The sequence below is a fragment of the Globicephala melas genome, chromosome 2 (assembly GCF_963455315.2).
Source record: "Globicephala melas chromosome 2, mGloMel1.2, whole genome shotgun sequence".
Lineage (NCBI taxonomy): Eukaryota > Metazoa > Chordata > Mammalia > Artiodactyla > Delphinidae > Globicephala > Globicephala melas.
In genome coordinates this window covers 75,811,266-75,837,830 of record NC_083315.2, presented here as the reverse complement: position 1 = coordinate 75,837,830, position 26,565 = coordinate 75,811,266, and the positions used below count along the sequence as shown (strand labels likewise).

General features: G+C 45.2%; 1 protein-coding gene across 6 annotated transcripts in view; it reads left to right on the top strand.

Moving 5' to 3' along the window:
* MYZAP (myocardial zonula adherens protein) overlaps positions 1-26,565 on the top strand; it is a 139,298-nt gene that overhangs the window by 60,879 nt on the left and 51,854 nt on the right. For 5 of the 6 annotated variants that reach the window (XR_009562985.1, XM_060294212.2, XM_060294210.2 and 2 more), the window contains 7 exons: positions 2,041-2,133; positions 10,807-10,920; positions 14,588-14,740; positions 18,398-18,523; positions 19,503-19,631; positions 24,020-24,099; positions 25,780-25,885. Coding sequence is in view for 5 of the 6 variants with exons in the window: in XM_060294212.2 (XP_060150195.1) it covers positions 2,041-2,133; positions 10,807-10,920; positions 14,588-14,740; positions 18,398-18,523; positions 19,503-19,631; positions 24,020-24,099; positions 25,780-25,885 (801 nt within the window). In the remaining variant the exon portion in view is untranslated. The remainder of the gene's footprint in view (positions 1-2,040; positions 2,134-10,806; positions 10,921-14,587; positions 14,741-18,397; positions 18,524-19,502; positions 19,632-24,019; positions 24,100-25,779; positions 25,886-26,565) is intronic. The other variant, XM_070044917.1, reaches the window with a different exon arrangement.

The window sequence follows — 26,565 nt, the reverse complement described above, 5'->3', positions numbered from 1 at the left end:
ATCCATCCATCCATCCATCCATCCATCATTTCCATTCCTTTTTGGTCCACCCCGTGTCTCCCTAGATTGACCAGTGCCTTTGTGACCCAAACCAGAGTGATTAGATAGAGAGGCAATGAGCTGCACCAAAACACTGGCCTGTAGACTAGAAAGTGAGAAGCAGGGGCAGCGTGGGCAATAGAGTCCCCATGGATCTTGGTTCAAGGTCTGGCTCTTTGGCCCAGACAAACTTCTGCCCTGTCTGGGCTTCAGTTTTCTCATGTATAGATTGTGAGGTCTGGGAAGGGACCCTTAAGGTCAAAATGAGTTCTTCGTGCCTCATTTTATTTGGTTGTGTTTGCGAATAAGACACAAAACACATGTTGTCGGCTTTTGTTTGAGTTTTTGAGAAGAACATCTCTTATCAAATATCAAAAATAATAAATGTGCATTTCTTAATGTGTCTCTAAAGATTTGGATACTTGTGTAATTTTAAGGAATAAAAGAGACAATACATGCTTAGCAGAGAAAATGAAGGAAAGGAGCCATAGTCATACACAAACACGCAGAAGATGTGTGACGACCACCAGCCTCAGAGCCCCAGTCATCCAACCCCCAGAGATCAGTTTTAACCATTCACAGTATCCCATTCCTCATCTTCCCAGGTGGGAACAGCTTGCACCTTCCTAGTTTCCTGTATTTTCCTCACTGAAATGCCCCAAATAACACGGCACCACTTCAGAGGTAAACCTCCTAAGCAGATTGGAGAGTTGCAAATTGCCCAAGACGAGATAGTAGGTTCAGGCTGTCAGGTGCCCAGGTCACAGGGGAGTCACTGACCTGAATTTCCCAACCGCCACTGTGATCTGCAACTTAAAATTAATTTCCGGGTAAACACCTTCTATAGCTGGTTTCAGACCTGTCACTCGCTCCTCATTCCTGAGTGTATTTACGGGTTTGTGTGCCCTCCCTTGCTTGTGGGTGACTCTGGCTTAGTTGGCTTCCTGCAGTATTTGCCAGTGGGAGCAACACCCAGCTCCACCCACTTCCCAATGGTGAGCAGCCCAAGAGCTAACTCAGGGCCGCAGATGAGAGCCATTCTGCCTGCCCAGAATGAAAAGTTGCGCTTTTGGCTCATTTCCCCAAAGTGTTTGTAGTCAATGACAAGAAAGCAGTCTTTCTTACTAGAATTCATCTGGGGAGGGCGTGGTGTCTTGACTTGCCCTCTCTTTCCTGCCCTGGAATCTCCACCAATATCCAGTCACTCCTAATAAACATGCAGTCAGTTTAAAACAACGTGCTAGTTGTGCAAGTACAGCTTCAAAATTAGGTCCGCTCGTGCTGTGCCCTACACGCCCGTCAAACCAAACTGCTGCCTTTGAGCCTTTCCTGTGATAGAAGTTCCAGAGCATTCTGGAGAGGGCTCCTTGAGGCTTCCTGTTCTATTCGAAGATCCCTGAGTTCTTCATCCTCCTAGGGGCACCAGAAGAAGGGGGAAGACAGAGACTATTTGTTAGGTTTTTTGTTTTTATTGAAAATATATTTAAGGCCCCGTTACTCCTCTGGAAGAGTGGTACTGTGGAGAAATTTAAACAGAGTTTGTATAAACAGGTGTTTGGGGGATCAACTGACTTTTCTTATATTTAGTGCCTTGTGTATCGTTGGTGATTACTGAGGAACTGAATTTCACATTTACGGGCTCTCTAAGCTCATACTTTCCTGACTCATATTCCAAACATTTATTTGTTCTTTGGCAGTCAGGGCAGAGATAGGGAAAATTAGAGGTGGCTTTTGCTTTTTGGTTTTTTGGTCCTCCTAGCCATGTGTTTAGAAAGTCAACTTGTTCAACATTTTCTACTTGTAAAAACATGTGATAGGAAAAGGGGAAAATCTGGCCTGAATATGGTTTTAAGGGTGGTAGGTGAATTTCAGTAAACGAATCTTTCTTTAGAGCATGTTATTTGTATAATTAATAGTTATCAATAATTATATATAATCACAATATGCATTTATTATTATTATTGTAGCTTGATCTCTAACTAGCATCTTTGTGGGCTGCAGGTAAGAGCCACTTTGGAAAATGTAAGGAAGCGAATGTATGGAGACTATGATGAAATGAGACAGAAGATTCGACAGCTCACCCAAGAACTGTCAGTAAGTAAAATGTGGAGGGATGCTAGAGCTTAGAACTCCCTCTCAGTTGCTAGTGCCTGAAGATATTTGAGTTTATGATGTTCCTTATGATGGAGTCATATTTTAAATGAACCGAGGGAATTTTATCACAGAATTAAGTTTATTATTTACAGGAAAATTTTTGTGGCGAGAGTAATCTTTACATTCAAAGCATTCCCTCCAAAATCAGGAATAAGATGAGGAAGCCAGCTACCACTGCTATTATTTAACATTGTACTGGAGACCCTAGCCAATGGAATTAAACAAGAGAAATAAATTAAACATGAGAGAAATAATTAAACAGTTTATAGAGGTTTAAAAACTGGACAGGTAGGTGTAAAACTATCACTGTTTACAAACTGTATGGTAATATACCCAGAAAGCTGAAGTGAACCAATAAAAAAACTACTATAAACAATAAAAGAATTCTGTAAGGCAGCAGGGTAAAAGATTAATGGACACATGTTAGGTTTCAATATACAAAAAACAACCAGTTAGAGGAAATAACAACAACAAAAACTACCAGGTGTCTGGAAGTAGACTTTAGCAAGTAGAAAGATGTGCCACGTACTCAGAAAGGAAGATTCAACATCAGAAGATGTTAATACCATTCAAGTTAATATACAAATTTAATATAGCCCAATAAAAATACCAACAGATTTTTATGTTGCTTTTTACAACTGGACTAGGTGGTTCCATGGTGTACAGAAAATAAATATGAAGAGTTGAAATTCTGGGGAAAAAAAGGCCATGAAGGAGACTATCCCTCTTAATATTACAAGAAATTGAGAAAGCCTCAGTGATTAAAACAGTATATAGTACTGGGACATAAATGAATAGACATCAATGAGAAGAAGCCCAGAAATGTACCCCAATATATGATAAATGTGGCATCTGAAATGAAGGGAGGAAAATGGACCAGTCAGTATATGCTGTTGGGACAGACTTACACCTGGGTAAATTCTGAATAGATCGAAAATGCTAAAAAGTGAAACTTGCAAGTGCCAGAAGAAAATATGTGTGAATTCTTTTATACTCTTGGCGGGGGGGGGGAAGGCAGTTGCTTACTATGACATGCAATCCCAAAATCACAAAAGGAAAAGTTGATAATTTTGACTACATTAAACTGACGACTAGTGCTGACAAAAACACCAAAGTCAAATGACAAGCTGGGAAAAATGATTTGCCTTCATATTATAGATAATAGGCTAATATCCTGAGTATTTAAAGAGCGCCCATGAATCAAGAGGATAAAGGCCACAACTCATAAAAATAGGCGAAATATTTGTGACAGATAGTTTATAGTAAAGGAAAGATGAAGAGCTCTTAAATGTATGACGAGATGCTTGACCTCATTCTCAATAAGAGAAATTCAGATTAAAATGGTCCTGAGATGCTATTTTCACCTAACAGACTGGCAAAACTGCAAAAGTGGGACAAGATGCTGTATTAGCCGTGCTGTGGAGGAACAGGAAGATTGCTGCTTCGAATGTCATTTGCATTACTCTTAGGGAGAACAATTTGCAGTATCTACCCAAATTACAAATGCCTACATCCTTTGACTCAGCAAGCTTCTTGCTAAGAATTTATTCTGTAGATCAAATCTCACATATGTGAGATGACGTATATATGAACTTAGTAGTTAAGCATTGTTTGTAATAGTAAAAAGATTGGAAGCCTACACGTCCATTAAGAAGGAGAAAGTAAAATAAATTCCATCTCTGTAATACACAGAGTTGTAAAAAAAAAAAAAAAGAATAAAAAGAATGAATAAGCTCTTCAAAAAGAGATACAGAAAAATTTCAAAGATATAGAGTAAGTGGTAAAAAAGGCAAGACATCGGAAAATACGAAAATATCATATGTAGTGTGCTACCATTTATGTAAACCAGGAGGGGAAAATAAATATATCTAGACTGTCTTGTGTGTGTACACAAAGTTACTAGAAGGATCATCAAGAAAGTAATTAACAGTGATTCTTTCTTGAGGTGCAGAGTGGGCGAGGTGGTAATTGAGCAAATAGGACAGGAGTGAAAGGAGATTTATTTTAGTGTATACCTTTTCTACTTTTAAAATGTTTGAACTCTATGAATGTATTACCTACTAAAAATTAAAGAAAAAATAAGCTTCCTCTGGTTTAACCTAGCTAACGCATACGGGAGAAAACATTTTAAAAAATATTTGTGATTAATAACCTTGAAGAAAAAAAATTCGTTTTGTGTGACATACTTGCCATAAAAGTTAACATCTGCAGAAAACAGAAATATAGATCAGTGGCACAGGATAGAAAGCCCAGAGATAAACCCACACACCTATGGTCAACTAATCTATGACAAAGGAGGCAAGGATATACAATGGAGAAAAGACAGCCTTCAATAAATGGTGCTGGGAAAACTGGACAGCTATATGTGAAAGAATGAAATTAGAACACTCCCTAACACCATACACAAAAATAAACTCAAAATGGATTAAAGACCTAAATGTAAGACTGGACACTATAAAACTCTTAGAAGGAAACATAGGAAGAACACTCTTTGACATAAACCACAGCAAGATCTTTTTTGACCGACCTCCTAGAGAAATGGAAATAAAAACAAAAATAAACAAATGGGACCTAATGAAACTTAAAAGCTTTTGCACAGCAAAGGAAACTCTAAACAAGACAAAAAGACAACCCTCAGAATGAGAGGAAATATTTGCAAACAAATCAACGGACAAAGGATTAATCTCTGAAATATATAAACAGCTCATGAAGCTCAATATTAAAAAAACAAACAACCCAATCAAAAAATGGAACCACCATATGACCCAGTCATCCCACTACTGGGCATATACCCAGAGGAAACCATAATTCAAAAAGACACATGCACCCCAATGTTCACTGCAGCACTATTTACAATAGCCAGGTCATGGAAGCAACCTAAATGCCCATCGACAGACGAATGGATAAAGAAGATGTGGTACATATATACAATGGAATATTACTCAGCCATAAAAAGGAATGAAATTGGGTCATTTGCAGAGACGTGGATGGACCTAGAGACTGTCATACAGAGTGAAGTAAGTCAGAAAGAGAAAAACAAATATTGTATATTAACACATATATGTGGAACCTAGAAAAATGGTACAGATGAACTGGTTTGCAAGGCAGAAATAGAGACACAGATGTAGAGAACAAACGTATGGACACCAGGGGGGGAAGCGGCAGGGGGGAGGGTGATGGTGTGATGAATTGGGAGATTGGGATTGACATGTATACACTAATATGTATAAAATAGATAACTAATAAGAATCTATTTATAAAAAACGAATAAATAAAATTCAAAAAAAAAGTTAACATCTTCAGGAAAGAAGCACAGTTGCCACAGTTGTGTATGAGTCTAGTTTATGTCTGGTCTGTGAAATTATCGGCTTAAGTAAGACCTACTGCCTTGATTACAGCGGAGGGGGGTATACAAACATATCCACCTAGCCCATGCTCACTGACACGTAGGAAGAGATTTGTGAAATTCTCACATGTCTATGGAAATTCACTCTGCCATCCACTGACACTAATGACTGTAATTAAAGCCAAAGGATTGGATTTGCAATAGATGCAAAAACAGATCTCTGCCCCTTGCTTTCCATTGCCACCTCCTACACACCCTGTTTTCTCATGCTAGACTGTTCCAGGAGCTCAGTCTCTACCCTCAGTCTCCTCCTCCTCCAGGCCACACCACGGACTGTAGCCAGGTTAAGATGCTAACTTACTGCTGTATGAATACACCGTGAGCAGGAACGTGCCTCCTGGGCCTCGGCTGCTCTCTCTCCCACTCCCAAGGGTGCACCTCTCGCTCTCTCATGCCTGGCTGCTTCCTGTGGCTCCCACAGGCCACACGGGGTCTACCCTTGAGCCTTCCCAGAAACCTTACCCCTGGTTCTACTGCCTCCCAGCTTTTTTTTTTCTGGCTGCACTGCGAGGCTCGCGGGATCTTAGTTCCCCAACCAGGGATTGAACCCGGGCCCTCGGCAGTGAGAGCACGGAGTCCCAACTACTGGACTGCCAGGGAAGTCCTCTCCCGGCCTTTCTATATCCAGCCCTTCTTTAAGGCCTAGTTTAAGACTGGCCTCTGTTGAATCTCTCTCAAACGTGTTAAATACACGTCCAACAAAGACAGCACAACAACTGCAGCAGCCACAAAACAACTCTTGAGAACTGGTTGAGCCCAAAGTATATTCCTTCCATGGTGAGTAGAAATAAGCAAGATGGGACTTGCCTGGTGGTGCAGTGGTTGAGAATACGCCTGCCATTGCAGGCGACACGGGTTCGAGCCCTGGTCCGGGAAGATCCCACATGCCGCGGACCAACTAAGCCTGTGTGCCACAACTACTGAAGCCCGCGTGCCTAGAGCCCGTGCTCTGCAACAAGAGAAGCCACTGCAATGAGACGCCCGTGCACCGCAACAAAGAGTGGCCCCCACTCGCCACAACTAAAGCAAGCCTGCACACAGCAACGAAAACCCAACGCAGCCAAAAACAAACAAATAAATTTAAAAAAAAAAAAAGGCAAGATGGCACAAGGAGGTATTCAACTGCATTCTAGGTTCTAAAAGTAGCTGTTACACTTCCTAGCTATTTGCATACAAATCCCTTAACTTCTCCGATCCTGTTTCCTCCCTATGAAAGAGAATGTTCTGGCTGCTGCAAAGTGTTGCGAGGACTAAGTGAAGCCCTGTGGGGGAATGTGTGACTATTATCCGAAGGAAAAGCAGTCTTGTCTTTCTACTCTCTGGGTCATGCAGCTGATGACTTTTTAATTTAAAGCTGTACTTGAAATATCACTGACCCAGATGTGGCTACCATCAGGGGAATGTTCCAGCCTAACTGAAGGTTGTCATGAGTGTGTATGCATGGGTTGTGTGTAGCTGAAGGTTGTCTTGAGTGTGTGTGCATGGGCTGTGTGTAACTGAAGGTTGTCATGAGTGTGTGTGCATGGGCTGTGTGTAACTGAAGGTTGTCATGAGTGTGTGTGCATTGGTTGTGTGTAACTGAAGGTTGTCATGAGTGTGTGTGCATGGGTTGTGTGTAACTGAAGGTTGTCATGAGTGTGTGTGCATGGGTTGTGCGTAACTGAAGGTTGTCATGAGTGTGTGTGCATGGGTTGTGCGTAACTGAAGGTTGTCATGAGTGTGTGTGCATGGGTTGTGCGTAACTGAAGGTTGTCATGAGTGTGTGTGCATGGGTTGTGCGTAACTGAAGGTTGTCATGAGTGTGTGTGCATGGGTTGTGTGTAACTGAAGGTTGTCTTGAGTGTGTGTGCATGGGTTGTGCGTAGCTGAAGGTTGTCTTGAGTGTGTGTGCATGGGTTATGCGTAGCTGAAGGTTGTCATGAGTGTGTGTGCATGGGTTGTGCGTAACTGAAGGTTGTCATGAGTGTGTGTGCATGGGTTGTGCGTAACTGAAGGTTGTCATGAGTGTGTGTGCATGGGTTGTGCGTAACTGAAGGTTGTCATGAGTGTGTGTGCATGGGTTGTGCGTAACTGAAGGTTGTCATGAGTGTGTGTGCATGGGTTGTGCGTAACTGAAGGTTGTCATGAGTGTGTGTGCATGGGTTGTGTGTAACTGAAGGTTGTCTTGAGTGTGTGTGCATGGGTTGTGCGTAGCTGAAGGTTGTCTTGAGTGTGTGTGCATGGGTTATGCGTAGCTGAAGGTTGTCATGAGTGTGTGTGCATGGGTTGTGCGTAACTGAAGGTTGTCATGAGTGTGTGTGCATGGGTTGTGCGTAACTGAAGGTTGTCATGAGTGTGTGTGCATTGGTTGTGTGTAACTGAAGGTTGTCATGAGTGTGTGTGCATGGGTTGTGCGTAACTGAAGGTTGTCATGAGTGTGTGTGCATGGGTTGTGTGTAACTGAAGGTTGTCTTGAGTGTGTGTGCATGGGTTGTGCGTAACTGAAGGTTGTCATGAGTGTGTGTGCATGGGTTGTGCGTAACTGAAGGTTGTCATGAGTGTGTGTGCATGGGTTGTGCGTAACTGAAGGTTGTCATGAGTGTGTGTGCATGGGTTGTGCGTAACTGAAGGTTGTCATGAGTGTGTGTGCATGGGTTGGGCGTAACTGAAGGTTGTCATGAGTGTGTGTGCATGGGTTGTGTGTAACTGAAGGTTGTCTTGAGTGTGTGTGCATGGGTTGTGCGTAGCTGAAGGTTGTCTTGAGTGTGTGTGCATGGGTTATGCGTAGCTGAAGGTTGTCATGAGTGTGTGTGCATGGGTTGTGCGTAACTGAAGGTTGTCATGAGTGTGTGTGCATGGGTTGTGCGTAACTGAAGGTTGTCATGAGTGTGTGTGCATGGGTTGTGCGTAAATGAAGGTTGTCATGAGTGTGTGTGCATTGGTTGTGTGTAGCTGAAGGTTGTCATGAGTGTGTGTGCATGGGTTGTGTGTAACTGAAGGTGTCATGAGTGTGTGTGTGTTGGTTGTGTGTAACTGAAGGTTGTCATGCGTGTGTGTGCATGGGTTGTGTGTAGCTGAAGGTTGTCATGAGTGTGTGTGCATGGGTTGTGTGTAGCTGAAGGTTGTCTTGAGTGTGTGTGCATGGGCTGTGTGTAACTGAAGGTTGTCATGAGTGTGTGTGCATGGGCTGTGTGTAACTGAAGGTTGTCATGAGTGTGTGTGCATTGGTTGTGTGTAACTGAAGGTTGTCATGAGTGTGTGTGCATGGGTTGTGTGTAACTGAAGGTTGTCATGAGTGTGTGTGCATGGGTTGTGCGTAACTGAAGGTTGTCATGAGTGTGTGTGCATGGGTTGTGCGTAACTGAAGGTTGTCATGAGTGTGTGTGCATGGGTTGTGCGTAACTGAAGGTTGTCATGAGTGTGTGTGCATGGGTTGTGCGTAACTGAAGGTTGTCATGAGTGTGTGTGCATGGGTTGTGTGTAACTGAAGGTTGTCTTGAGTGTGTGTGCATGGGTTGTGCGTAGCTGAAGGTTGTCTTGAGTGTGTGTGCATGGGTTATGCGTAGCTGAAGGTTGTCATGAGTGTGTGTGCATGGGTTGTGCGTAGCTGAAGGTTGTCATGAGTGTGTGTGCATGGGTTGTGCGTAACTGAAGGTTGTCATGAGTGTGTGTGCATGGGTTGTGCGTAACTGAAGGTTGTCATGAGTGTGTGTGCATGGGTTGTGCGTAACTGAAGGTTGTCATGAGTGTGTGTGCATGGGTTGTGCGTAACTGAAGGTTGTCATGAGTGTGTGTGCATGGGTTGTGTGTAACTGAAGGTTGTCTTGAGTGTGTGTGCATGGGTTGTGCGTAGCTGAAGGTTGTCTTGAGTGTGTGTGCATGGGTTATGCGTAGCTGAAGGTTGTCATGAGTGTGTGTGCATGGGTTGTGCGTAACTGAAGGTTGTCATGAGTGTGTGTGCATGGGTTGTGCGTAACTGAAGGTTGTCATGAGTGTGTGTGCATTGGTTGTGTGTAACTGAAGGTTGTCATGAGTTTGTGTGCATGGGTTGTGCGTAACTGAAGGTTGTCATGAGTGTGTGTGCATGGGTTGTGTGTAACTGAAGGTTGTCTTGAGTGTGTGTGCATGGGTTGTGCGTAACTGAAGGTTGTCATGAGTGTGTGTGCATGGGTTGTGCGTAACTGAAGGTTGTCATGAGTGTGTGTGCATGGGTTGTGCGTAACTGAAGGTTGTCATGAGTGTGTGTGCATGGGTTGTGCGTAACTGAAGGTTGTCATGAGTGTGTGTGCATGGGTTGGGCGTAACTGAAGGTTGTCATGAGTGTGTGTGCATGGGTTGTGTGTAACTGAAGGTTGTCTTGAGTGTGTGTGCATGGGTTGTGCGTAGCTGAAGGTTGTCTTGAGTGTGTGTGCATGGGTTATGCGTAGCTGAAGGTTGTCATGAGTGTGTGTGCATGGGTTGTGCGTAACTGAAGGTTGTCATGAGTGTGTGTGCATTGGTTGTGTGTAGCTGAAGGTTGTCATGAGTGTGTGTGCATGGGTTGTGTGTAACTGAAGGTGTCATGAGTGTGTGTGTGTTGGTTGTGTGTAACTGAAGGTTGTCATGCGTGTGTGTGCATGGGTTGTGTGTAGCTGAAGGTTGTCATGAGTGTGTGTGCATGGGTTGTGCGTAGCTGAAGGTTGTCATGAGTGTGTGTGCATGGGCTGTGCGTAACTGAAGGTTGTCATGAGTGTGTGTGCATTGGTTGTGTGTAGCTGAAGGTTGTCATGCGTGTGTGTGCATGGGTTGTGTGTAGCTGAAGGTTGTCATGAGTGTGTGTGCATGGGCTGTGTGTAACTGAAGGTTGTCATGCGTGTGTGTGTGCATGGGTTTTGTGTAGCTGAAGGTTGTCATGAGTGTGTGTGCATTGGCTGTGTGTAGCTGAAGGTTGTCTTGAGTGTGTGTGCATGGGTTGTGCGTAAATGAAGGTTGTCATGAGTGTGTGTGCATGGGTTGTGCGTAAATGAAGGTTGTCATGAGTGTGTGTGCATGGGTTGTGCGTAAATGAAGGTTGTCATGAGTGTGTGTGCATGGGTTGTGTGTAGCTGAAGGTTGTCATGAGTGTGTGTGCATGGGTTGTGTGTAGCTGAAGGTTGTCATGAGTGTGTGTGCATGGGTTGTGTGTAGCTGAAGGTTGTCATGAGTGTGTGTGCACTGGTTGTGTATAACTGTCTCCTCAATCTGTCCAGGTTTCACAGGCTCAGCAGGATTATCAGCAGAATTACATCCAAACCCAGTCGTCGGCCCTGGACAGTTTTAATACGATGAACTCGGCTTTGGTGTCGGACTCCATCGGCCTGCAGGTATTCATCCGCTCCCGATTCGCCTGGGTCTCCTCTGTTCCAGTGCAGGAGAGCTTAGCCAAGGGTGGGCCCTGTGTCTTTGTAGAAAAGTAAGTCACAGAATGTCTTCAGCTCGTTATTTGCAATCCTCTACACACAGCCGCAGTAGAGGCCAGGCCAGGGAGATGGTGAAGGAAGGAAGCTGATGGAAATGCTTCCAAGCTGAGACTCTCAACCTTGGAGTTGCAGTTGTTTTTGCGCTTATTAAAATGGGGGGTTAGATACTGAGTTCAGTGCTAGAGATGTCACTTGTTCCACTAGACACCCAAGTGGTTCTAAGTGTCAGTGCCTAAAACAGCACATCAGCCCACTCCCTTAAGCCCCAGTGTTACGAGAAGTTCCACCAACCACAGGAAAGCCAGACTTAAGCAAAGGAAATCTGTGTTCATTCATGACAAGTAACTCCCAGAGGCTGTTAGGTACTTTTTCCTAATTTAGAAATTATTACTGTTACTATTGTTTGGCCGCGAGGCATGTGGGATCTTAGTTCCCCAGTCAGGGATCGAACCTGCACCCCCTGCGTTGGAAGCACGGAGTCTTAACCACTGGACCGCCAGGGAAGTCCCTAGAAATTATTTTGCTTTGAAAGAAATCACGTGCCTTGCAAAGAATATCTCGTAGTACCAGGCAGGGAAGCCAAAAGAGTCAGGATCCCACATTTGTGCAAATGTGTGTGGTCACCACACGTCAAGGGGGTTTTTCTCTTGATTAGTTTCATTTGCTAGGAGTTAACCCCTCATATGCTGCCCATTTTTAATCTTCCGACTGACCCCCGCCCCCCACCGCGTAACATGCAAATTAACTTGAAAATGTTCAGAGTAAAGCATTATATTCACCAGAAGCAGCTTCCCTTAGCTTTAGTTTCCAAACGTGCAAATAATAATGTCTGTCCCCTTCCAACTTTATTTGACTCTTATCTCTTTACCTTCCTCTTGAAAGTTCACACAAGCTATTTCACATCCTTTCTGGTTCTCTATAAATAATTCGCTAGATAAGCAAACAAATTTTCATGTTGAGATTATCGACTTCCCTTAGGATCTAGTATTCTCTACTAACAGCTGTTCGGGCAGTAGTGCCAACAGCAAAGCTAGGCCACGGTCACGCAGTGGGCCTGGGTGGGCCCTGTGTTTGGATTTGTCTGGGAGGCCCATTTCTGGTGGGGCCTCTGAGTCCCACCCTTTTCCTGGCTCTCCCATAGTACCTGGCAGCTTTCCCCTGGCCTCAGGCCAAGCCCTACTTTGGGTCTGGTTTATTCAGGAGCCTTTATTTTCTCTTCCTCCTGCTATCAAGGGGGCTCACCCAGCCTCCCTTTCCTTCCCTCTCAGACATCTCACTACCGTCCAACCAGGAAATGCTGTATCTCACCTGAGTTCAGATCTGGTTGGTATCTGGGTTTTCTTCCCCATCATACTTCTGATTTGCCTCCCCACTGTTGATTAAAAAAAAACCCCATACAACCTAAAAGTTCAGAGTTCTGTTTTATTCGGGGACCTTACTGAGTCCTATAGCCTGGGAATCAGCCTCTCGGACAGCTCTGATGAACTGCTCCAAAGGGGTGAGGGAGGAACCAGGATAGATAGGAGTTTCGCTTAAAAGAAATGTAGCCAAACATCAGAAGATGACTGTTAATCACAAAAAAACCAGACATCTTCAGTTAATGTTTTTAGTGCTTTTCTATGTATAAGAAGAGGTAAGAGTCTGGGCTCATTGAAATTATTTCTTTGGTTTGCATCTTAACTATCTAGGGCTAGTATCCTGCTTTTCTCCATCTTGAATCCCCCTCAGGGCACACGGTTGTGGGGGCTGCGGTGGCTGATGACTTGATGGTGGGCAACAGTCATTGCTGACTGGAATGGCAGGCAACATTTTTGTCCACACCACTGACAGGCCAGGCATTTACTTCAGAGGTCAACTGTTAGAACAGGGTCCCCCCTAACCCAGGGACCCTGACTAATTTCTAGTTACAGTCTAGTCTCTTATTCCAGGGTAGACAGAGGAGCCTTAAAATGAAAAGATTAAAAACTGTTGTTTAAAAAAAACAAAAAAAGAGGGGGGTGGAGGCTGGGGAAGAGGGAGGAGCAGAGGAAAGAAACACATCATCTCATGGCCAGGAAACTCAACTGAGTCTGAAAATAGTTGCCTTCTTATTTCTTCCATTGTCTAGTCTACCCCATTTTCATTATTACTGAGGAGACCAGATCCTTGGTTTGATTTTATAGAATGTCAAAGCTGGAAGGCACTATTGAGATGATCTCCAACCCCCTTGTTTTATGGATAAACAAACGGAGGCCAACAGAAATGACTTGAACAAAGTGTGTAGCTAGTCCAGGGCTACAGCCCTGGTCTCTTGGTCCAGATATAGGTTCTGAGCACAAGACCGGTCTCTGTAAAGCCAGTGGGACTTGGAGAGAGGGTTGTTGGCCAGATGGTTTCTAAGGCTCCTTGCATCTCCAATGCTCTGTGATTCCAACTTTCAAAAGGCTTCTGTATTTTCTTTAATATCTATTTACCACCATTGAAAACCCTTTCTACTGATTTGAATAGGTTTAGGCATGAGGCTTGTTCTCCAAAGTGGAGGCTAAGGGGTGGAGGAGCTTCAGAGACTGGTCATCTACAAGGAGGACACAGGTATTAGGACGTGTGTTCAACACCAGAGTTTCCAGATCTTCTAATATAAAGTTGTAGGTGACTTCAGGAGGTGGTAGAAGGTGCCCATAAACCTGTGTCCGTTGGTAGAAATTCTGGGGTTGTGGAAGCCATTTCTCTGTCAGGAGAGTTAAGCAAGTGACCTGAAGCATGAAATAGCAACGATATTAATTTAAGCATTCCTGCTCCAGTGGGCAGCCTGGAGCAATAAGCAACAGGCTTCTGACACTTGGCAGGCACTTGTGGGAGTCACGGCTCCCTGCCTGCCCCTCCCTTCATCACCACCCTTCTCTGCCTGAGCGAGGGAGGTGAAGCATTTGCAGGCATTACAGGATCCTCAGCCCTGTTGTCACTGTCCTGGCAGCTCGTCTAGAAGTACAGAAGTAAACAACCTGTTTAAGAGAAAAGGGGAATATCTCCATTTTATAAAACACGTATTTTGTTTTCTGATTTCAGTTTGGGAATATGGAAAATATAGAAGATACGAAGAAGAAAATTAATACCATCTATAATCCTATCCCATAGTGAAAATCATTATTTGGATTTTGGTGACTCCTTCTAGTTTTTTTTTTTTTTTTTCTAGGCTTGAATACATTTGGACAGATGCTCATGCATTATTTTTTTCAGAATGGGATTCTTCTGTACCTACTGTTTTCAAACCCAACTTTTTTCCACGTGAAATGACGTATTACGAACATTTTTCCTTGGAAAAGTGTTTTAATCCATTTCCATCCATCCTAAGCAGTGGCAAGCGGTGTTAGCAGCAGCCATGGCATGTTACGGGGGAAAGCTGGCTGGCCCACCCAGGTACAGGGCGGCAGCCCTCCTGACCACCAGGGCGCTCTAACACCAGGGTCCCAGCTTGCAGCTCCTGTGGGCCGATGTCTCCCTCAGCCGTTAATGACAAAGGGATGTCCCGGTGTATGACTCTGGCCGTGTTTCCTCACACCGCTAGATCTGGTTTTTATTTTCATCCTGACAGAAAACCCTTGTGGATGTTACCTTGGAGAATAGCAACATTAAGGCTCAAATCAGAAATCTGCAGCAGACATATGAAGCCTCCATGGACAAGCTGCGGGAAAAGCAGAGGCAGTTAGAGGTAGCACAGGTTGAAAACCAGCTGCTGAAAATGAAGGTAAAGTACAGGAATGTAGATTTCCTGCTAACCTTTCTCTCTTCTTCTTTTCTCTCTTCTCCCATCGCCAACTCTCCCATTTCCCTTTCTCTCTTCTCTTCTCTGTTGGGCTTCCCCACCCTTTTTGTGGCCAACCCCACAGGATTTGACTTGAAGGGACTGAGGGGGTTTCTGTGTTCACAGCTGCCAGTGCAGATTGGGGGTACCCTGTATATACCCCTATTGGGCTCTCCTGCCTTGGTCCCAGTGGCCTCAAGGGCTACTGAGACCTCATCATGGCACTGTTCTTATGTACTGAGGGGACATGTGGGCTGCCCACAGGTCCAGGACTTCAGAAGCTTCACTGTTTAGATTCTCTCTGAGGTTCCAAGGCCTCATTGTCTGGTTTGACAATGAAGAGCTGAGGTCCGCTAGGAAGAAAATGGGTGGGTGACCAAGGGCTCTGGGCAGTGTCCCTCCTGCACCCCAGATCGTTCTTATTCCTCAGCTCAGCTTCTAAGGCCCTGGAGATGTTAGTGCTCCTTCCAGCTTTGAAACTTCCAGGAACCGACCCACGAATGGCCCACAGAAGTCACGCGACAAATTATTTCCTGAATGAATTTGTTTTTATTTAAGCCTGTGCTTTTCAGATTGTGTTCAACACAGCCTTAGGCTATTCTAGGGGAGAGCGTGTTATGGGTAGTGTCCCATGTGATTTATTGCTCAAACCAGAGTATGTTCAGGAGTGAGAGGAGGTGCTATTAAGAATTTAGTTAGGGGAACAAACTGGGCCACGTGGTCCCCCACCTATGGGCTGCCTCAGGGACAGCTGATGGGGAGTACAGGCCACCACACTGTGTAGCCTCTGTGATGGCCGCCCCACAGGCTGTGCCGTCACCACCCACTTGGCCAAACACCACCACCTGGGAAGGGGGAGGGACCAGAGAGCTACCCAGTCGATCAGCTCCTTTTTGCTTTCACTTCAAACAGGGAGGCTCTTCTACTTTTTCATATATTGTATTTCTGCGTAAGAGGTACTTGGGGGAAAAAAGGCGTTTGTTGCTGAAAATTTCTGAAATGACTGGAGTCTTTTCCTCAATGTAGGATCTCTATGCAGTCATTCATTCCACAAATATGTACTGAGTATCTACTCTCTGCACCTATGCTCTTCATCCATGTCTGTTCCAGAGGTGCTGTGGTGTCAGGGAGACCAAACCTCTAAATCCAGTCCGCAATTGCCTGTTGTAGAGACTAATGCTTTGCTTTACCCAACCCCACACCCCCCAAATTACAGAAGTGACAGGACTCAGAGTATTTCATGTGAGCTGGATGCAGCGTAAAGAGGACGTGAGGGACAGAGCCCATTCTAGAAGTGGAGCTGGGGTGCAGGACACGCTGGGTCTCTTTCAGCTAATGATAACCTCTCTTCGGGATTTCCCGTTTTGTGGTTTCTTGGTACCAAAACTTGCCTAGAGATGAGAGGGGAGATTGAGAGGGCATCAAGAGAGACTTTTGTCCAGTCTTTGGAGTAAACATCACGTAGCCTAGCCGGGTTGTAGTACACCTTACTTATCCAGAGGTCACCTACCCAGCTAACTCAGCTCTCTTAAACAAGCAGTAAGCTGGAAGGAAGGGACGCAAACAAACCTTCAGAGGCATAAAATCAATGGCCTGAAGTTCACAGGTGGGAGCAGGGCCAGGGAAGAAAGGAAACACCAGCCACTCCCAACAGAAGCCTGCTTGCCCACGCCTCTACTTTTTCTCATCTCCTGTGCAAGCCCCCAGGAGCCCCCAGCTAAAGTCCCCCAAACCAGATGGCAATGTTTCCAAACACAACATTTGGAAAAGCACAAAGGTATGGAAAGGATGAGTCCAGATTTCTTATATGAGCTTCAGTGTTTGCTAGAGCCTGATGGGCCAGTGCAGCTAAGGGGACGGCTTCAACTCCATGCGGGCAGCCTTCCTGCTTTTCTGACTTAAAAAATGTTTTAAAGTAATGTATGCACCTGGGGAGAAAAGTCAAACAATATGAAAGGTAACACAGAGTGCGTAGCCTGCACCATTTTACATTCCTACCAGCCATGTAAGAGGATTCCAGTTTCTCCCCATCCTTGCCGACACTGGTTACTCTCTCTTGCTGATTATAGTCCTCCTCGTAGGTGTGAAGCTCATTGTAGTTTTGCATTTCCCTGATAACTAATGATGTTAAGCATCATTTCTTGTGCTTATTGGTCATTTGGATATCTTCTCTGGAGTGTCTATCAGATCCTTTGCCCATTTTAAAATTGGGTTATTTATATTTTATTATTGAGTTGTAAAAATTCTTCATATATTCCAGATACAAGTTATGAGATCAATAATTTACAGATATTTCCCCCCACTCTGGGTGTTATCTTTTCAATTTCTTGATGCTATCTTTTGAAGCACAGGAGTTTTTAATATTGAATATTGATGAAGTCTTATTTATCTCTTTTTCATCAGTTATGCTTTTGGGGTCATATCTAATTTTAATCAAAGGTCACAAAGATTTGCCTTATGGTTTTCTTCTAAGAGTTTTATAGTTTTGGCTTTCACGTTTAAGCCTTTAATCCATTTGGAGTTAATTTTTGTATATGGTGTATTAGGGATCCAACCTCATTTTTTTGTATGTGACAGATCCCATCATCCCAGCACCATTTGTTGAAAGGTCTGTTCTTGTCCCAGTGAATGATCTTGGTAGATAATTGTTTAAGTTTTAATATTTATAACAGATAAATGATTTACTTGGTTTCAAAGTTAAATCTACAAAACAAAGAAATAGAACATCAATATCTGTAATCTCCTCTTTAACTCCCTCCTTCCTCCTGTAGCAAACCTTTTTACTTTTTAATTTTGTAGGACTCTGACCCAACTCTAATAACGTAGTGGTCTTATTTTCAGCCTACAGTAGAATACTGAAGAATTTAAAAAGCATATCTTTCTGAGGCCAATCAGAGTGTGGATATATTAACTAGAGAAAAAGGTTTGTTAAAACTGATAGAATAAAAGATGATAGGGCTTTCCTGGTGGCGCAGTGGTTGAGATTCCGCCTGCCGATGCAGGGGACACGGGTTCGTGCCCCGGTCTGGGAAGATCCCACGTGCCGCGGAGTGGCTGGGCCCGTGAGCCATGGCCGCTGAGCCTGTGCGTCCGGAGCCTGTGCTCCACAACGGGAGAGGCCACAACAGTGAGAGGCCCACATACCGCAAAAAAAAAAAAAAAAAAAAAAGATGATAAAATTCCGGGAGCAAAAGAACATTAGACAGGAAGAGTCATTGAAGAAAGAGGTAAATAAGACAGTGGAGCATGATACATTTTAGAGAATTCAGTTTAAAAATGGCTAAATTTGGGGGGCAAGGTTGACACTTAGAGAGGTACGTTTCTACCTTTTGAAAAATTCACTCCTGTGGAGCACCTTTTCCAGATAATATCAAGTAAATTAGTGTAAGGGGCCACTTTAATTTTCTCTGCACCTGCTCACCCCTTTTCCTTCTTCCTTCTACCTCTTTCCCCGTTAGTTCCTGCTGCCTCTGTCTCCTGCAGAGCCCTGGGGCATGGGTCCACTCCCCTGTGAGTCCACACTTGATACTTACAGAGTGAAAGGTGTGGATTCCCCCTGAGCCCACCAGAGTTGTAGCTCTGAACTGAGTCTCTCTGCAGGTGGAATCCTCCCAAGAAGCCAACGCAGAGGTGATGAGAGAGATGACTAGGAAGCTGTACAGCCAGTACGAAGAAAGGCTGCACGAAGAGCAGCAGAGGCACAGTGCTGAGAGAGAGGCGCTCCTGGTGTGTTATGTGCTACCTGCTGATGGGATAGCAGAGAGTTTGGGGTGCATTATTGTTGGTGAGCTTTACATGGTAGGGTTTGTGCTTAGAGGTGAGTTAGTGGACTCTAACGTGGGTGACGGGTCAAGGAATTTATTATTTGCCAATTCACTGCTCTCCCTTCTCCCTCCCTCCCTTTACTCACCACCTTCCCTGCTTGGAATAGTCCTCAGTCACCACTTTCTCTAGCTGGTCTGACCGTTTGCCAGCATCCGAGCAGATGCTGGGCTTACCTGCAGCCACGCCCTTTCTCACTCCATTTGCTCTTCCTTGCCCGTCCTCGATCCTACCTACGCTCCCTGAAAGCCCCGAAGATGCCAGCATCTCCACGAATGAAGTCGTTCCCAGTCACACACCTGCAAGTGTCCTCTGTCCTTGGGAAACCCACACTTTCTCTGCTCTTTGCCATGGAATTCTCTTGTCCCTGTTATTGGAGCTGAGCTGTATATCTCACATCTTGGCTTCTCTAAAAGAGCATAAATTCCTTGAAGGCAGGGACTCCATTCTGCCTTATCTTGTGTCCTCACAGGCTTAATACATGTGCTGACTGATTGACTGAGTTGGTGGTTTGCAATATGGGAGAAAGATCTGGGCATTCTGCATTCAATTCCAGATCCAGCCCTAATTCCGTTTAGGTTGTGTGACACTCTGAGCACCTAGTCAGGGGATAAATAACATTTGTAGGCTCTTTTTAGACATAAAGAGTCAAGGGGAAAAAAAGGAGAAAAAATAAGTAGGCCCATTAAAAATCCATGCAATGTGTCTTTATTCACGGGTGAGAACCAGAATCATGGAATTTGAGTTCATGATCTGTGAGACACTTCTAGGCCCCCAGGTCATGCTTTTAAAGAGACATGATGATTTAGCCGGGCCTGAGCTGTTTGGACCCTGATTGGAGGCTCCTCCACGCTCTGCTGAGGAGAGTGCGTTTCTTTTGCAGGAAGAAACCAATAGTTTTCTGAAAGCCATTGAAGAAGCCAATAAAAAGATGCAAGTGGCAGAGATCAGCCTAGAGGAGAAGGACCAGAGGATCGGGGAGCTGGACAGGCTGATTGAGCGCATGGAGAAGGTAACACAGCTTGGGGCCCGGGCCCCCCTCACCCAGCCTCTCTTGCGGTGCAGCAGTTCCCCTGCAGGCCTGCCCCAAAGTGTGAGAAGCCCTCACCACTTGATCCCTCTCGTCCCTGCAATTTGTGAGTTGAAAAAACCAAAGAGAAAACTGTAGAAGAAAGTATAAGGAAGTCCCACAAAGTTCTCATTTTTCCCACAGTGAAAATTTTGATGCTTCAAAAAACATTACGTACAAAATTATTTACAGAAACTAATATTTTAGCAGCCCTGCTTTGCTGGGGCCCCAAGCATGAACTTAGATTACTTGTTGAGCAGGCAAGCCCTATTTCGACGTTACAGCGACACCCCAAGCCCTGCCTGGGTCTGACGGGTTGGCTTTTCTCTGACACTCTGTGTCGGAGTGGGGGACACTTGCCTTTCTCTGTGGGTTTGTGGGGGAGGCCTGCAGAAGGCAGGAGCTCTGCCCAGATAATGAGCCAGTCTAGAGAAAGGGAAGAGGGAGCCTGGAAATTAGGCAGGAAGTGGAGAAACGGGAAGGAGGGGTGGGAGAGAGGAAAGAGAAAAAAGAGAAAGGGCGGGTGACCTTTAGCAGGTGACGGCTCGCTGCTGGGGGAGGGGGGTAGTTGAAGGCTAGGGCTGTGGCTGCTTCCTGGAAAGTGGCTCTCTCATGGCATGGGTTTGCAGAACAGCCCTGACCGGCCGAGACCTCACCCATCAGCATCCCGTAACTCACTCACGCTGGATGCTGAGAATCCCAAGGCTGACGATGGCGGGAGGGGGAGTGACAGTGTGAGCAGGGTCAACAGCTGGGCTCCCGGGTGATTCTGAGAAGAGGGCCGACCCGTGGTGTCTGCGGCACGATTCCCTCCACCGTCCCCTGTTAAGGGAGGCGTAACCAGCTTGGGAACAGCCTTAAATGCAATACTGGGGAGCTTCGGGGCTGGTGGGGGGCTCCTGTTGTGGGTAACATCTTTTTTGGGGAGGGACTTGGGCAAATAGAGAGTCAACTACAATTTCGCCTCCACCCTCTGGGAAAGCAGAATCCCATGTGGTATTGAAGAGCGGGTAAGTGGCATAGTTAGGGCTAACGTCAGCCTTGGCTGGAGGTGGCAGTCATAACGATTGGGCAACGAGGGCATTTTCTAGAACGTGGGGGGAGCTATCTCCTACATCCCCACTCTCCGACAACAGCAGGCGGTGCTGGTTAAAGCACACACTCCCCCTGGGTGACAGACTGTCCTGCAGCAAGCAGAAGCCAGGTGAGCGGGCAGCACGGGGAGATGTACAGACAGACTGTCCGTGTGCTGGTTAAGAATATGGATTTTAGGATCAGACAGACCTAGGGTTTGAGTCTTGCCTCTCTTTCTCATTGTGGGCAGTTACTTGACTTTTCCAAATTCAGTTTCCTCTTCTGGAAAATGCTGACAATAGTCATTCTTATTCTTAGGCCTTCTGTGAGGAGTACACGAGAAAAATCCGTGCCAAGTGCTCAGCGCGGTGCCTGGCATGTATAAAGTCGGGGCTCACCAATGTGTGGCCCTGATTTTTATGTTGTTACTTGCATAAAGGTCTGCCCCTGGTGTCAGCTTCTTTTTCAGCTGGACCTGTTCTACAGCTGAGTGTCTTTATACCCTTGCGATTCTGAAAGTTCCTAGCTTTTTCCCACTGATGTGCACGTGCAGCCCGGGTGAGGGCCATATGGCTGGGGGCCAGGCTGGTGTTGGTAAGGCCGGCCGTCCCTGCCAGCGTTTGTGTGACACAAAATGTTCCCCACATCCTCTTGGCTTTTTCTTTAGTGACTGAAAATCTATTGTCCTTCCTCTTAATCTTTCCCATTTAAGCTAGTGAAATGCTTGCTTTATTTAGCTAAGATTAGATTACCCATTTACTGTTTTTCCCCCTTCAGGGATAAATCTGGGACAGCAGGAACTGTGCCAAATCTCTGTCACACAGGATGTGAACAGCATGCCCACAGAGTTTGTATTCCTGTTCTCACCTATTTTTGGATTTTTCTTGAGGACAAACCATGTCCTTTTGAATGACTTCTGTGCTGTATCCCTTAGTTTACTGTTCTCAGCATTGCGTCCCAAACACCTTTTTTTCCTGATCGGTAGAAGTCTTGTAAGGAGTGTGTTCTATCAGAGACCCTTCTGCAGAATAGATAATATTTTATGCCTTGATCTCAGTGGTGGTTTCACCAGGTAATGTGTATACAAATGTATTGATTGTGCAATACTCAAGATTTGCTGTACCTCAATTTAGAAAAAAATCGAATTTTAAAGTATGCTGTAAGTCAGGCCTTGCCCTACTTTAAGACAGCTTTCTGGGGAGTCTGAGGGAAAGCTCGCTTGTTAAAGTGTCATCATTATTTCAGGGCTAATGTAAACTTCCAGCCAGTGGCAGAACCCGTGGGGACAGTAAGAATGTGCATTCGCTGTAGAGATTTAAAAGCAGTAATAACACCCCACTGAAAAGTCGGTCTTCCTTCATTATTCTAAGGACATCGATGATAACACACCCTTCCTCCCGTGGTGTACTGCTCCCCAGCTCTGGTCTACCCTTGGTCTGCCACTGCTTACAGCTTAAGAAGTTGAGGGGGCTACAGTTTCAAGGATCTGCTTTGAGTATTTGGTGGAAAAGACGTTTGGAATGTGTATCAGTAGCCAGAGCTTGTTGGGGAGAACGTCTGAGGTTAAAGAGGAGGCACGGCCATACTTAGAGAAGGACCTAAAGTAGAATAGTCTCCTCCCAATTAATGAGCAGAATTTGATAAACTTCATTGTAAGGAAATTTATTATACTCCCATCTGTAACATTTCTAGGGCAATTTTGGTTGTGGTGGGCACTACATTTTTATTAATATTTTCCACTTTGTTCAAAGAAATGTGTCCAGATTTTATATTACTTTTTTAAAAAAATATTTGTTTGTTTGTTTGGCTGCGTTGGGTCTTAGTTGCGGCACGCGGGATATTCATTGCAGCGTGCGGGATCTTTTGTTGCGGGGCGCCGGCTTCTCTCTAGTTGTGGCACATGGGCAGTAGAGCACGCGGGCTTAGTTGCCCCGCAGCATGTGGGATTTTAGTTCTCCGACCAGGGATCGAACCTGCATCCCATGCATTGGAAGGCGGATTCTTAACCTCTGGACCACCAGGGAAGTCCCTTATATTACTTATTTTAGGTAAACTTCTAAATTTATATATATACACACACACACACACACACACACACACAGAGCAAAGTGTACAAATCTTAAGTGCACAGCTTGATACGTGAATTGGTTTCCTATTGAAACTGTTAACAGTTTACCACAGTTAGAGGCCTAAAGCATCATGGATTTATCGTTTTTAGTTCTGGAGGTCAGAAGTCCTAAAATCAAGGTGTTGGCAGGGCTGGCTTCCTTTTGGGAGCTCTAGAGGAGAATCCATTTCCTAGCCTTTGTTCCCTTCTAGAGACTGACTATGTTCCTTGGCTCATGGCCCCATCCTCCAGCTTCAAAGCCAGCATTGTAGCATCTCCTAGTCTTTGTCTGTTTCGGACTCTAACCCTACTTCTTCCTTCTAATACGAGCCCAACTAGATAATCCAGGATAACCTCCCCATTTTCAAGACCATTAACTTAATCACGGCTGCAAAGTTCCTTTATCCATGTAAGGCAACATATTCACAAATTTCAGAGATTAGGATGTGGACACTGTTGGGGGACTGTTACTCTGATTTTCGCAATGTAGTTTTACAAGTGAACACACCCGTGTACGCACCATCCCAGTTAACTTATAGGATATTACAGGATTCCAGACCCTCTTGATGATTCAGAAAATAATCCCAAGAAATTTGTAGTATCACAGGCCACTGATTTAGAGTATTGACTAACATTATTTAGAACCATAAATTTTCACAAGACATCTGAGCCTGGGCTGACGAAATGCTTTAAAAAATAAATAAATAAATCTTGGGGCTTCCCTGGTGGTGCAGTGGTTGAGAGTCCGCCTGCCGATGCAGGGGACACGGGTTCGTGCCCCGGTCTGGGAAGATCCCACATGCTGCGGAGCGGCTGGGACCGTGAGCCGTGGCCGCTGAGCCTGCGCGTCCGGAGCCTGTGCTCCGCAACGGGAGAGGCCACAACAGTGAGAGGGCCGCGTACCGCAAAAGAAATAAATAAATAAAATAAAAATAAAAATAAATCTCGAATGGCTTTATCCAGGATATTCATCTGTAAATACACACCAGTAAATTTGACATTTTGAGCTTTGTTTGGACCCTGGCAAGTGGGTGTATAAAACCCATGGGTGTCACATAGACTTGAATTCACTAGTGCTGGAGTTGCTTGCTGTACATTCTCCAGCCAACTTGGGATCCATAGATTAAATATTAGTGTCTGTCTGTTTTAGGAACGCCATCAACTTCAACTCCAGCTCCTGGAGCATGAAACAGAATTGTCAACGGAAATTACCAATTCTGACAAAGAAAGGTAAGATGTAACGCCCTTTATCTTTTTATTTTTTTTATTTTTATTTTTTGTGGTATGCGGGCCTTTCACTGCTGCGGCCCCTCCCGCTGCGGAGCACAGGCTTCGGACGCGCAGGCCCAGCGGCCACGGCCCACGGGCCCAGCTGCTCCGTGGCACGCGGGATCCTCCCGGACCAGGGCACGAACCCGTGTCCCCCGCATCAACAGGCGGACCCGCAACCACTGCGCCACCAGGGAAGCCCTGCCCTTTTATCTTGTAATGGATTTAGATGGTGGACATGCTGTGTTTTTGTGGGCTCACTTGGTCCTTGCATTGTCATTCGTTTGGTCATCACCCATTGCAGACTGATACATGCAAAACATTGGACTGGGAGCTTCCAACGTGGAGCTTCCAGCCACATCTTACAACCCAGGGCTGGGTGTTAGTGCAGTGGAACACGTCAAAGCCTGTCACAAGTACCAGAGTTCAGTCTGTAAATGTTCTCCATAACCTTGAGCTCCACAGGATTCACCTTGTTGTTGAGAAAACTCAAGAGTGACTAATACCATTGCCATGGAAACTTAATTTTACAATGTCTTTGTGTCCAAACATTCCTCAATGAAACCTTGCCTTGTCCTCTGGCTATGAGTGTATAAAGCCCTGCATGGGAAATGCAGGAGCAGTCCACGGCCTCTTCTGGAAACCAGAAGGCAGCGAGGCCACGCACGGCCCTCTAGTGAAGGAAAACAAGGTTGGGATGCTTTGAGCATTTGAGCAAGTTACTTAACAACCCTGAGATTCTTTGCTTCTCTGTAAAATGGGAATTCTTTTTTCAAGTGGGGAGAGTTGTAATGATGTGAAGAGTGCCCATCTCATTGGGGTATTACTGTGAGGGAACTTCTGGGTGTACTGCCTGCCACATAGTATGTGCTGAAAAGATACCTGTTCTCCTTCCTCTTGTGCAACTTCAGAGTTTGCAGAGTTATAGGGATCTTCCCTAGTCTTTAACATAGTGCTGAGGAGGGACCTGGCAGAGATGGGAAGTGGTAAGCAGACCACCAGACCCTTCGTCCGTGCTCCAGTCCAGGGGCCCCAAAGGACTGTAGAGTCCATCTGCTGGTTCCTTTGGTTTATTTGAACCAAGTAAAGTCTGAGGATAATTTGTGCTTTTTTTTTTTTTAAAGTATGAAATGTTTTATGAGGTGGTCTGCTCTGTTTTGATGGAGAGAGGGTCTTGCAGCATCTTTCCCATTTTCTCAAAATAAATGATGTATGGAACAATTGTAATTCCTGACTTTCCAGGACTCTGCCACTTGATTTCAGATATTTTGTTGTATTGCTAGATTCTTCTCCTTCTCTGTTTTCCTAATCGTGGTAATTACTGGATGTTCCAATGCTGTATTAACCCAAAAAGAAAAAGCCTCTCATATCTGTAAGTGGTGCAAAAAAATTCTCTCTCAGCCCCTGGAAAGTGTAGTAACTGTCCTTATACAGGATAAAACTTGCAAGTGGGAACTTGAAGAATGGTCCTCTCTTCCTTCTACAGTGGGGTGATCGATTGGTAGTTAATAAACTAGGATACACACAAAGTAGGAAGAGTGCATCTTGTTCTGGGCAATATTCCCTTCAAGCGGTGACTCTGGGTGCTGCCCTTGTTGCTTTGCTTGAGGATTCACTTGCTCTTTCTTCTATTTGTATTAGGTATCAGCGGCTGGAGGAGGCGTCGGCCAGCCTCCGGGAGCGGATCCGACACCTAGATGACATGGTGCATTGCCAGCAGAAGAAAGTCAAGCAGATGGTTGAGGAGGTAAGCCCCTGTGAAAGGGCTTGGGCCTGGGATTGCTTCCTGTGGTGGGAACACTTCAGCCCTAGAGCCAGATACGACTCTCAGCTCCATCTTCTGTGGCTCACAGTGAACTAGCTCAGGCCACTGCCATCTTGGCCCAGAGAAGGTCCTCATATGTCCCCTGTGGACTGGTGATGATCCCTCTAAAAGAGGGCCGTCCCCAGATGAAAGGGTTACAGTTAAGAAAGCTGGAAGGTGCGGTTCATAAGCTCACTCACCTACACAGGACAGCAGTACCCTTTATGGGTGCCTGCAGCTCAGGGACCAAAGGGTGTGACAAGAACAGTTCACTTCAGCTCAGGCCTCTGCACCCCGGGACCTGCCTGCCTGTCCCCTGCTTCTGCTCTTGTCCTTTCTCCACGTCTGGTGTGTCTCTGTCATTCCCTTTCCCTGTCTGTCCCTTCTTCTTCATTTTTTCTCTTTTCTACTATCCTTTTTCTCCTTAGCTGTCTATGTAACATGAAAGCAAGTTTTAGGCTTACTGTATGCTGGACATAGTTTACTATCCTGTTTTTCTAAATGAAAAAACAGGTAAGTTGAACTTTTATGTTTCTCTAAGAGGAAAAGAGTTTCTTTTAACTTGTGTCACTGTACCTGTCTCTCTCATGGTGATGCTGCATAGGAGAAAGTCCATGCTGTGT